The following is a 13497-nucleotide window of genomic DNA, read 5'->3' as shown; positions in this document are numbered from 1 at the left end:
TTTTTTGCTCAACCCTTTTAATATAAAATTTCAATCTAAAACTTTTCAAATTTCGGATAAACATTTTAGTATTTAAATAATATAAAAAGCTATAAACTTAAAAACGAGACCAACATTATCATCAAAATTTCTGACACAATTTGCATTAGAATTTCAATAAAGAACTGATAGCTACTTAGTGTTTTTTTTTTTTTTCCCAGATTTGCCGACTTCAGAGAAGTCGAAAGTATGGGAGAAAAGGGTAATAAAAAGAGAAGGGAGACTAAATTTTAGATGGTTGATCTTGTATCTGAAATGTAACTCTTCCCTATTTATCAATTATTTTAAATACAACTAGATCGATAATTATTTATTTATATAATCTATAAATACGAAAGAGAAGGTACATACTAAATATTTTAATTTAATATTTTAGAATATTTTGAAGTAAATTTTATAATTTACATTACAAATTGAGAGAAAAAATCATTGACAAAACTTAAGCCTTAAATCTTAAATGTTAATCCAAAATTTTTAACCACTTATTTTCCTTAATGTATTTTTTTCTTTTTTCTTTTTAATTCTTTTAATTTTTAATAATCATTTGATTTGGTTTTTCAACTATGTTGTATTTTATTAACTTAAAATAGCAATGGAAGACACCATAATTAATATTCTCTATCGTATGACCCCTCGACTCAACAATGAATAATCTTAAAATTATTATTATTTTCATTTTCATGAATATTGAATATATCATACACTCGTCTCTATCTCCATCCCATTTTTACTTTAATTGTTTATAATATTTTGATTTTTAAAATAAAATTTTAAAAATAACAATGTTGGAAATTAGGTTCCGTAAAATTAATTTCTCTTAATTTTCGCATATTAAAATTAAAATTAAACTAACAAATAGATCGAAGAATTGAAAGTAAATTTCTTTCTCAAACATTTGAACCAAGTTTAAATTTTGAAATCCACATTGTTGGAATGACTTTACATGAATACCACCTCAAATCATCGAGAAAAGACTCAGGCAATAAAAAGATGATGACACTTGTGATTATTTCAACTAAAAATAAATCTAAAAATCAAAATAATTAACTGAATCCTAAATTTTGACTTAGATGTAAATTAATGAACTAAAATTTAAATAATGAAATATTAAATTTTAATACTAAACTTTATAAGTACTGGTTTGAATATTGATAAAAAAATTAAGTACAGAACAAAATTTACTTATTTGATAAGAGTTTCGGCTTTTTGAAAATTATTAATTTTTTATTTTAATCTCAAATATAATAATTTATATTATTAGGATAGCTATTTAATAAAAGAATCATTTATTTTCAAAAGATTAGTTAAAATTATCCTTCAAACATTTTCATTTTGTTGAAAATTTGAGATTAATTAAAATTTATTATCATTATCAAAAAAATTAAAAAACATTTTGTTTTTGAAATATTTATTTATCAGAGTAAAGATAATTTAAAAAAGGAATGAGCAGGACAAACAACTGCCGTAATGAGAGTAACTCATTATTGTCAATATCGTAAATTCATCAGTGATGCAATCTGAAAAAGTAACAAATCTGAGGTAGGCTAATACCAAACATTAACATATCAAAACTTTGGGACATAATAACTTAGCATAATAATGGGGACTTATGGATTCCACGCCTGCCAAATTACCGGGTCAATTTTTAAACAGGTTACATTCACCAAATCAAAATGTTATAGAAAGAAAGAAATGCATTAACAAGAAGCATCGCAATTGATAACTTTATGTGAACCTCAAGGCATTGATTCACAGAATCCAAGAATAATATGCGTAGCTAAATCCAATCCTATAAAACATCTCATGGAAACACGAGGGGGAAAAAGGATTTTATATGACACGAGACCAACCACTAAGAGGCCTACCTACTGTATCCTGTAACAGATGAATGAAAACGAAATCTGTACTTAGAATTCCATCTTCACATTTCCATCACAACTCTGGGATAGTCCCCCATACTGGAGCCAGTCCTTAGCACAGATGAGAGCTTCAAGTGTCACAGGACGTAATGAACTGTGGTAGTTATCCATCTTTTTTCTCTCTGTGTCAAAAACAGAATCAGGACCAACGGTGGAAAACGGCATTGACAAAATGTCAGAAGCCATCCTCGAAAGTGTAGGATACTTTGTCTTGTTTAATTTCCACCAGCCCAAGATATCAAAATCTTGTACCCGAGGCAAAAGGGACTCTTCAAGATATTGATCCAGTTCTGATTTCATCTGATGGCTACCACTGATCTCAGAGATATAGACCTCGAAATCTGAAAGTCCATCTCCAATGGAAATAAGGGGGTCTTGAGAAGGTACCTCTTGAGAGGCTTCTTCCTGATGGGTTATTTCTTGACTGTCTACTTCTTGATCGGATACTTCTCGATGAGCAACATCGTGATGGGAATCTTCTTGATGAGCTACTTCATGATGGGATACCTCCTGAGGAGCTGCTTCATGAGTTTGTTCCTCTTGAAGGTATCCTTCTTCATGTAGGTATCCGTCTTCAGGGGGTTCGGTTTTGAGGATGACACCCCCATTCTGTTCTGGGATGATGCTCCCATTCCGTTCTTCAACAAATGTTTCAGGTGGAGGAAGTGCTTGTGCAATATATTCAAGGTAGAGCTCATGAATCCCATCATCAACAATCTTAATCCACATTCCAGCATCATCACCATATATCCTAGAGAAGCTAAATTCAACAAGTTTCATTTTGAATCTAGGATCCATTACCACGGCAATAGCCAAAACTAAGAAGCAGTCGCTCCAGTATCTATCAAACTTCTCCTTCAAAGGCTTGGTCAAGTTGCTGATGAAGGGGTCATTGCTCATTGCTGCATGTGTCAACTCCAACTGAACTTTTGACACTTCATGGTAGAATGCACTGGCATTCGGGTATGTTGGGCCAGTTAAAATGCTGACAGCATCAAAGAAAAGCTTCAAGTATGTGCAGAGAATTTCTATCTGCTTCCAATCATCCATTGACGGGGCTATGTTATAATCAGGAATAGAGGTTTCCAAGCAAAGAAATACTTGCTTTAGTTCACAGGCGGCAGCCAACATGTCATATGTTGTGTTCCATTTTGTTTGGTCATCAATGAATATGTCTTTCATGCTGGGGACTTTAAGTTGTTCCTTCAGTCCAAAAAATGTCTCTTCATGAGTATCTGAAGTTTTCACAAACTTAACACTATCCCGTATTTTCTTCACTGTTTCCCCCACAGACCATAGTGCCTCTTGTGCAAGAAGACTTAAAACACGAGCAAAGCAATTTCCAATCAAGAACTGACCATGCAGCATATAAGGGTTCCTCACAGAAAATAGAGCTCTTAGGTTTTGATTTATGTTAACATTTGAGAAGGACTGATCAAGACCAAGTGTAAATAGCCGATTCTCCAAATGCCAATCTGATAGGCAAGACACAACAGCTTGCTGTAAGGCACAGTCTGAATCAGGAGAAGGTACCATGACTACATTAAGCAGGCAGCGGTGCAAATTCCATTCCATATCAATGAACTGTCCTGTTATGAAAACATAGCCCACAGTTTGATTTGAAATACGTAAATCTAGCGTAAGGCTTATCCTTCCTGGAATTTCATTGATAAAATTGAGAAGCCTTTGCTTCTCATTCAGGTACATGGCAACACAATCTCCTTGAATAGTATTGAAACTCACCATATTAAACTGAGGTTGAAGAGTCCGAGCAAAATCAATAAAGCCAGGGTGTTCCACAATGTGGAGGGGATACTCGTGCATTATGATCATCTTAGCTATCTCATGGTTGCAGCGTTCCTGGTTAAAAGGGATGTTAGCAAATCCAGGAGTTGCTCGTTGTCTTTTTCTTGGTTCGTATGTGGCATTAGCAGTTTTAGTGTCTGATGCCTGTTGATTCCTCTGACGGCTTACCGGGCAGATTCCTAAGGCAATGTGTCTCTTGAGGTGGCTAGTTCCAGCTAGCTTTGAACCAGTAATGTAAGCAAAAGATTTCTTGCATTGATTACAGCAGGCCCTGATACATCCATCTCCTACGGTCTCCACAGTGAAATGATCCCAGACAATAGACTTCTTCCTCCTGCGTTTATTGGGCTGTACTTCGGAACTAACAAGGTCATTGTTGTCTGTAGGAGTAATAGGTGTAACCGGAATGATTGCAGTCTCCATCTCAATGTACTGTCCTGCAATAAAGATGAGACAGAAGATGATAAAGTTCCCAAAAGTCAATGAAAAAACACAAGACAGACACCATGAAGACAGCATATTGTAGTAGAAGGGAATACTACTATTGACGATACCCAAAGGAAAGTTTAGATATTCACATTAGATTCAAAAATCATAGAATAATGACAAGCTTCTTAGAATGTTTCCATTATCTACGAGACAATAGTTATTCAAATTTACAAAATAACAAACAAGAGCAGGAGTTAACTAATTTTTATGATCCTCAGATAGATATTAGTAACCAGACAAATTTGAAGAGATAGCTTAAAAAACTGAGCAATTGAATATTAAAAGGTATGCAGAGAAGCTGGCTTTACAGTGAACATTAAAACTACAACATTCAGGTTAAAAGACAAACTTGAAATGATTCTAAGCCAAGCCTAGAATTCAAAAAGCCTTCAAGAGTCTACGGTAAACAAAGCAGATGCGTTTTAGCCAGAAAAATAATAGTTGGAACTTGATAAACACATCAACTAGACTTGGTAACTCAACGCTGCAAAGTCTAAAGACCAGTTTATTCCCACATCTGGACATGAAAGACAACTTAAATAAACCAAAAAATAAAAACCACTGCTCCCATATATCTTGCTAATTGGCAGGATCAAACCCAGCTTTTATATACCTAAAAATGTGGGCATGCCCAGATTGATGAGCTAACCTTATCATTACGGACCAAAAAGCCCAGTGGATATGCATAAGCAACTTGACTAAAGTGCCTTCAGCTGAAGTGAAAATCCACAGGTCCCCAACCCAAAGACACAAAAACCAAATCTCTTATTTATCTATTTATTGCCTAAGACCCCCAGTATCAACCTATTCTGGAGCACCTAAATGGGAGGAAACCTTTGTTAGCACCTACTTTCTCCACACAAGATCGAAATTAAGGAACACTGAACTCCTTACCACTCAGTCCAATAAAAACCAAATCTCTACCTTCCACATGGACTTTGTGCTGGAAAAAACCGTCGTTTGACCATTTATAAATTGAGAAACGAGAACCCACGAAAACAGGTAACAGAAAACGACTGTTTCTCAGAGGATGTAACGAGAAAAATAAATCCTACCACACTCATCCGATGAGTTCTACCAAGAAAAAATTTTCAATGAAACCCCATTGCAACACAAACAAGGAAATAACTATCAGTGTCACACACTAAGAAGCCCATAAGAAGCAATTACAGTGAAATAAATTACGTGGAAAAAAAAAAGGCGAAAAACTGATTAGAAGATGCACATGAAGCAAAACATAAGCCAAATATAAAAACCACCAAGAAACATAATTTTGATTAACACCAAGAATAAATTTTTAAAAAAAAAGCCTCACAAAAAGAAATACTCAATAAATCCCAGATCCAAAAAACTAAAAACAAACTCTAAAAGTGCAAAATTAGACATAAATAAACAAAACCCAACATATAAATAAATCAAGGATTAAAAAAATAGTTGATACCTCGTTGTATCACCAACAAAACCCTGAAAGCAGATCCAAAACAACAGTTTCACGGATTTAGAGGCTTGTTTTCTCCCGGAAACCGAAGGAATTAAAATAATAATATATTTGAATTTCCGGTAACAGAGGTAAGCGCAAAGGAGGAAGATGAAGGAGGAGAACAAAGTCGGTTAATTGGGCTGAAGCACCCAAAGGCAAAAAAAGGTTCAGAGCTTTGAAGTTTAAAGCTTTTGTTTGTTTGTTTGTTCGCTGTTCGAGCGAGGGAGAGAAAAACAAAACCCTAAATTGGAATTGGACCTGAGCTGGGGTAGCTAGGGCTAAAACTATATATAATCAAAAAGATCTCGAGTTTAGGCCTTTTGAATGAGAGCGAGGGGGGGCGAAAGGGGCATTTATGAGAAAAGAAAAAGAGAAAAAATCGTAATTGGATATGGACTGACTGACTCTCTCAAGGTCCAAATTTAATTTTTCTTTTTTCATTCATTCTGTGAAGGCGGTTCCATAGTATTTTTCATCAGCCACCCACTTGGTTTAATCTTGACCGTTCCTTTTACCGTTTCATCTCGGCTTACGGTTCTCATGACTCACGGGTAGGTTAAACAATTATATTTTAATTTTCTCAGAAAATTCAAAAATCTAAATTAAACTTTTTAGATAGACCGAACCTTACTCTAATCATCATTCATCAATGTATATTTATCTATCTATATACGGTTATAATACTCCCGACTGAACGTAATTAGGAAATGATAAAAATATATTTATTACAATCACGTTTTCTAATTAAATTTTAAAGTAAATAACTAAAATAAAGAATTCAACAATCGAATCCACCAATAATTCATTCAATATCCATAAATTTTATTTAAATATTATAGTGCTATCTCATGCATCTTATTTATAATAAATTACACATTTAACCATTCAAAACAATCAACAAATTTTAACTATAGAAAAGTTAAGTTATAATATGATGATACATGCTTTCGATTTGTAACGTTTTGGTTAGTCGTTCATTAAAATGATGAAGTGGTAAGTAAATCAATATTTTCAAAATTGGATTAATAATAGAATTTATCAGACCATCTATTTTTAGTTTAATTGATTTATTATTTAATAATATAAAATAATAATAATTTAAAATTTAAAAAAAAAACCTCAAATAAACTTTGGGCTAGGCTTTGAAGTTTAATTTAAATCAGCCCACCGACTTTAAGTCATAGGCCATACCCAACATAAAGTACGAAAACCTAAAAAATTATTATTGTTAACTCTTTTCAATTCTCATTTGTCCTTTACAACCAAACCTGTCTTTCTGACTTTCTCATTTTTCAGCAGGGACGGTCGTCGAAGAAGCAGACGGCTAAAGGCGGGTGAATTGGAGGCTGAAAGCCGGAAGGTGGAGGGAGATTGGAGACTAAAGAGTGAAGAGAGGTTGAGAGAGTCAGAGAGTCAGAGAGGCCGGATGGACGAGTGACGAGAGTGGTGGTTGCCCGGGAGGGGGTGAGTCTCGGGTTGTCATAAAGTACGAAAACCTAAAAAATTATTATCGTTAACTATTTTCAATTCTCATTTGTCCTTTACCACCAAACCTGTCTTTCTGACTTTCTCATTTTTCAGCAGGGACGGTCGTCGGAGAAGCAGACGGCTAAAGGCGGGTGAACTGGAGGCTGAAAGCCGGAAGGTGGAGGGAGATTGGAGACTAAAGAGTGAAGAGAGGTTGAGAGAGTCAGAGAGTCAGAGAGGCCGGATGGACGAGTGACGAGAGTGGTGGTTGCCCGGGAGGGGGTGGGTCTCGGGTTGTTTGTTTTTATCGGCTTGCGCAGACGAAAGAACCGGTCGGACAGGTTTTTTACCGATTTTTTAGTTCACGGTTCAAACGGTTTTTTCTAGTGTTCGGACAGATTCTCAATCTAACCGAAGTAGGGGTGAGCAAAACTCGATTCGACTCGAAAAAATCGAAAAAAAATCGAATTTCGAGTTAAACGAATCGAGTTATTCGAGTTAATCGAGTTATTCGAATCAACTCGAATTTTTTTTCGAATTTCGAGTTTGAATCGAGTTGAGTTTTCAAATTCGAATAACTCGAATAATTCGAATAATTCGAATATCAAACTATAATATTTTACATTTTTACCCTAAACTCCCAAACTTTTTTACTTTTCCCTCAAAACTTTTACTCCTTCCCACTTTCCCCCGAAACTTTTACTCCCCTCCCCTCCCCTCCCAACCTCCCAATCTACCCAAAATCCATTTCCCACCAAAATTTTACTCTTCCATTTACTTTTTCTCAAAATTTTACTCTCAAAAACCCTCAAAACCTTTTAATTTCCCCCAAAATTTTTACTTTCTCCCACTTTTCCCCTAAAACTTTTATTCTCTTCCCATCCCACCTCCTATCTACCCCAAACCCTCCCCCCTCCAATTTTTTTTTAATATTTTCCCTCCAAAATTTTACTCCCCCTATTTACTTTCCTCAAACTTTTATTCCCCAAAACTTTTATTTTCCCCTAAACTTTTACTTCTCACCCTTTACTCTCAAATAAAAATCAAAATTATTCAAAAAATCACTAAACATAAATAGTAATAATTTTATTTATATATACTATTTATATTATTAAATTAAATTTCACATTTTATATTATTTATATTATTAAATTGTTTAGTCATATTGAATATTTATATTAAAATTGAATTCTTAATTATACCATAAAATATTCGTGTTAAAATTTTATATTGGTATCAATTTCACATTTTATTTTTAAAATAAATTTTATTAAAAATCATATTTTATATTTAATATATTTTTAATTTCAAAATAAATAGTGACAAGAATCTGAAGATAATTGAAACAACTAAGCAAATAAATAAGCTAACCAGTATATAAAAATTAATAAATAAATTATAAGGTGATGAAAGTTAATAAAAAATTTGATTAAGGTGGACAAATTTTATTACGATGGGTGACAACGGTTACAAGGACCCAAAATTATTTTTTAAAATTTAACTCGAACAAATATATTCGATTCGATTCGATTCGATTCGATTCGAATTCCATCTCACTCGACTCGATTCGAGAAAACTTCAAATAAAGTTAGGATGATAAAATGAGATTCGAAAAATCGATTAACTCGAAAAATTTCGATTCGATTCGATTCGATTCGATCGAATGCTCACCCCTAAACCGAAGGATCCAATTCAGTTTAAATATCATTGACATTAACTTAAGGTGAATAGCTAATTCTGCCTCTAAGCTAGTCAATATCGAATCGGTATTAGTTTTTTATTAGAATTTATACGTGCAGGTATTATATCGTTTTGTATTTATCAAAATTTTAAAAATATTTAAAAATATCAAATGAACGAGATTAAATAAATTTCAAATATAAAAACTTTAATCAATTATATAAAATACCCTTCACTAAACTTCACAAATAAAATTTCATCCCGTAACAAATTTAAAATAAATAAAGAAAAAATCATAGCACACTGTTAAACAACAATATTCTCACAACTTAATTCAAAAATCAATTTAAAATAAGATCATCTCATACTAAATATATAAAAGGCTCAATGGTGTAGAAAATTCTCAATTTTTTTAAAAATAATTAAGCCCTTTTTTTCACTCAATTGAGAACTTAAACTTTCAAAATACATCAAAAGATTCTCAATTTTTTTCAAAAAAGTAATTAAGCCTCTGTTTTTTCACTCAATTAAGTACTTGAACTTTCAAAATGCATCAAAAGATCTTCAAAATTTTTCAAAATAGCAATTAAGCCCTTGCTCTTATTAAAAATTAGAAAAAATTTGTAAAAAAATAAATTTTGGAAAAATTATTAAATTTTAATAAGAATATTAAAATTTTGAAATTTATTAAAATTAGAAAAAATTATAAAACTGCAAAAAAATAAAATTGTAAAATTTTATAAAAATAATAAAATTTATAAAATGCATCAAAAGTCCATTTACCAATTAACTTTAACTGTTGATCGTTAAAGTTAACAATTCATAACTTTTTTAATTAAAGTTATCATATGTCGTAACACAACGTGACATGTGATGAAAATGATAAAAAAATAAAATCAATAAAATTTATAGAAAAATTATAAAATGTTTCTTTTGGTACAATAATTTTTATAATTTTTTATGAAATTTATATTTCTTTACATTTTAAATATTTTACTTTTTATATATAAAATTTCATTTTTATTATTTGTTAATTTTAAAGTCAATAAACTCTAACAACTTAATTTTTTTATTACTATAATGGTAAAAATAGTAAATTTAAATATTTTTAATATTATTTATGCACCAGATGTTACATGATACTCCAATGATAAAATTGGAATTGGGCGCAATGAGCCGATGCAATTTTATAAACTGAAAATTTTATCAATGTGAAAAAATGAATTGATCATTTCGGTTTACTACTGAAATGGTGTGCATTGATTGGAATAATTAAATCGGTGCGGAACCGACTGTATTGCTTTAAACTATAGCTAAAATATTAGTTTTGCATTTTTTAAACTGTAATTCTAAATGAAATTAAAAATTATTTAAAATATAAAACTTATAATTTATTATTTATAATTATAAAATATATATTTATAATCATGAAAACTTTCATAAAATTCTAGAAAATATCAAATTATTAAATAATTAATCAATAACTATTAAAAAGTATTTTTTATTAATATAAATAGATTTTCTGATTCTACCCAAATAAAATGTTTGGTTGAGGCTTTTTCTATCGAAGGATGATTGAGTTTAATATCATAAATCAAATGGTGTAAACTCAATAAAATATAATATATTGAATTACAAGTCAAATATTAATATAATAATTTTTATTTTATATAAATAATTTTTTAGTGATTATGCATTCTATTATAAACTATCCACTAATTTGAAAAATTAGTTATGATCTCATGTTACTGCACTCTCCCATGGTTTTGTGAATGATGATGAAAATAGTAACAAATATGATAATAATAAAAATTAAAGCCTAAAATAGTTATCACTTTCCTCAAGTACACACAAAGTATATAAGATCATTGTAAAATAATAAATTATAATAAATAATTTGATGAAAAGATTTATTTTGATTATCAAACAACAAAGAGATTAAAACCAACCAAATAAATAGGAAACACATACACAACTTAATTAATTAAACTCACCAAATATCAAATCTAAAACTAAGAACAACCAAAGAAACAAATAAAAGAAGTCTAACTAAGAAAGAGAGAGTAAAATCACAAGTAATTATTAAAGAGAATTCATAGAAGTTTGGTGGATGAGAAATCTTCAATTAATAAGACTTAAGAATCTATCAATCTGGGTTTATAATTAATATGGTCATTAATGTTTAGATATCCTGAGATGATGTATAGCTTACATGCATCTAGAGAATTCTCTAGTTGGTGTATAACTTGTAAGAATTAACTAAACTGTTAATTGTCATTATCATCGATCCCCCACTAAAGTTGGTTAATATCTTATAGGTAATTTAATAGTTGGTGTACATCTAAATGAGTTGGGTAACTATACAATTAATTCGTTAAGATTTAAGAACATCTTGTTGCATTCTCCTCTAGTGTAGCACCCCTTAACCAAACTTGTAATGATCTCATATAAGAGATCTCACATTTGGTGCCTAAGAAATTTTCGATCCTTTCGATTATTTAATTCGAATGAATTTACTTATAAAAATTCATTTCTATTTTGCCACTTTTCATTATACGTCACTTCAACATTTTACAATTTTTATATATCTTATTTCAATGTGCTTTTTCCTCTTATAATTTTTAAGAGTGTGTTTGGATGAAAATTTTAAAATTTTGAGAATTTTAAAATGCTAATATTTTAAAATTCGTCAATTCAAAATGCTAGGATTTGTAATTATTTTGTTTGGATAAATAATTAATTTAAAAAAATTAGGCTAATGGAACTTTACAAATTAAAAATAATTATATTAAAACTAAATAATATAAAGTATTTAATATGAATATCATTATATTTTTTAAAATTAAATAGTTTTAATAAAATAATTTTTTAAATATATATTATAATTAATTAAAATAATTTTTAAAGTTTAAAATATTTATATTTATGTAAAAACACCATATTTAAATAAAACAAATTAAATAAATATCTATATTTATATTTATTTAAAACATCATATTCAAAACAATTAAATAAACAAGACTTTGGAAAATCAAAATCAACAAGAAAATCGAGTTTTACTAGATGTTGAGGCCTGTTTTCATAGTACACAATAACAAGATGATCTCGGCAGTAGTAATTAATTTCGTATTTGGCTAAAATATCCGGCAAACACCTTTTGGGCCCAACATTTTATGCAAGTGTACCCTCAACTCCGATAGATTTGGATTCACATCCGCATGCTCACAAAACAAGATTTCAAGCTTAGTCCTTCAATAACTCTCAAGTGGGTTTTCATGCATATACATATCTCACACTTGGTATTTAACCAATGTGAGATCTAAGCTTTTCTTTTCTTCAACAAATATTCACAAGTGGCTTACTTTGAGCATCAATTTCTCATTCATCACTCATTCATTTTGAGCATATAGCATACCGTTATAAAGAGCTCATAGAATAGAATAAAAAAACTATAAATTTATAATTTCACTCTCTACCTTTACCAATTGAAAATTTACCTCAAGGTTTTCAAAAATTACATTTTTTTTCCAACTCAGTATTACTTATCATGATATTTCTTTTTAGTTACTAGATTACTATATTTTATCTTATTCAAAGCATCCATTTCAAAATCTAAAAATAGATAAAAAGAATATATACATCTACAGCACTTTAGATGTTTAATCTTCAAAACATGACAACTGTTTAGGGCGTAGTAATTTACTACTCTCAAAGGTTAACTTTGACAATTTTTTGGGTTTGTGGGTTGGGCTGGAAGCTTGGAACGTGGGGAAAGAAAGGTAAGAAGGAAAAGCAGAGAAAATTAATAAATTATTATTACTTTATTGAAATAATTTTTTTTTGTGTATTTGCATCATTTACAAATTCATTATTTTCTACATATAAAAAATCCCTATTGTGGCTTATAATAATTTGATTTTAAATTATTTAAATAAATTTTCATAATAATTTAATTTAAAGAAAAACATATTACTTTTGATTTTTTAAAATTATTATATAATTATAAATTGAGTTTTTAAAAGGGTCCAGCTACATGATTTTTGGTCACCAGAATTTTTTATTTTTAAATGATATATTAACATATCTTTTTAAATTTTTAAATGATATATAAAATTAATTAATATATACAATCATTCCATGTTTAGTTAAATTGTTTATTTTAGGATTAGTTAGCAAAATTTAAATAAATCATTTAAATTTTCTTTTAATATTACGTGTTTAAATTTCTCATTTTATCATATTATAAATTTTATTATAGTTATTTAAATTTAATTGTGTAAAATTTTAAAATATAATTTAAATTATTGATATAACATCCTTTTATGTTTATATATCACAATAATAAATAATTAAATTTATCCAATATAAAAATAAATTGATGCATTTATTTCTTTAAATGTATATAATTAAATCAAAATTAAAGTTTCAAGTATACATTTGAACCACAACTAGAGTTTCACATGAATTAAAGTTCATGTACACAATTTTCATTAAATCAAAAATCATATATAATTTTAAAATTTATCCCAATAATTAAATATTACATTTTTTCTTCTGCTAATCAATGTGAATTACACTATTAAATCAAAACTTCCTAAACTTTTCTAATAATCGATA

The 13497-nt window shown here is 29.7% G+C and overlaps 1 protein-coding gene across 1 annotated transcript; it reads right to left on the bottom strand.

The window, feature by feature from the left end:
• Positions 1–1715: 1715 nt before the first annotated feature.
• LOC105773282 (zinc finger BED domain-containing protein DAYSLEEPER) lies at positions 1716–6041 on the bottom strand. The gene is made up of 2 exons (XM_012595034.2): positions 5695–6041; positions 1716–4201 (listed from the first exon to the last, which is right to left on the bottom strand). The coding sequence occupies exon 2, from the start codon at positions 4185–4187 to the stop codon at positions 1947–1949; it is 2241 nt and encodes a 746-aa protein (XP_012450488.1). The 5' UTR covers positions 4188–4201; positions 5695–6041; the 3' UTR covers positions 1716–1946.
• Between the last annotated feature and the right edge of the window lie 7456 nt (positions 6042–13497).

The sequence above is a fragment of the Gossypium raimondii genome, chromosome 6 (assembly GCF_025698545.1).
Source record: "Gossypium raimondii isolate GPD5lz chromosome 6, ASM2569854v1, whole genome shotgun sequence".
In the NCBI taxonomy this organism is placed as follows: domain Eukaryota; kingdom Viridiplantae; phylum Streptophyta; class Magnoliopsida; order Malvales; family Malvaceae; genus Gossypium; species Gossypium raimondii.
This window is presented reverse-complemented; position numbering and strand designations above follow the sequence as displayed.

Coding starts and splice junctions, on each gene's coding strand:
- LOC105773282 (XM_012595034.2), bottom strand. CDS start 4,187: ATGGAGACTGCAATCATTCCGGTTACACCTATTACTCCTACAGACAAC.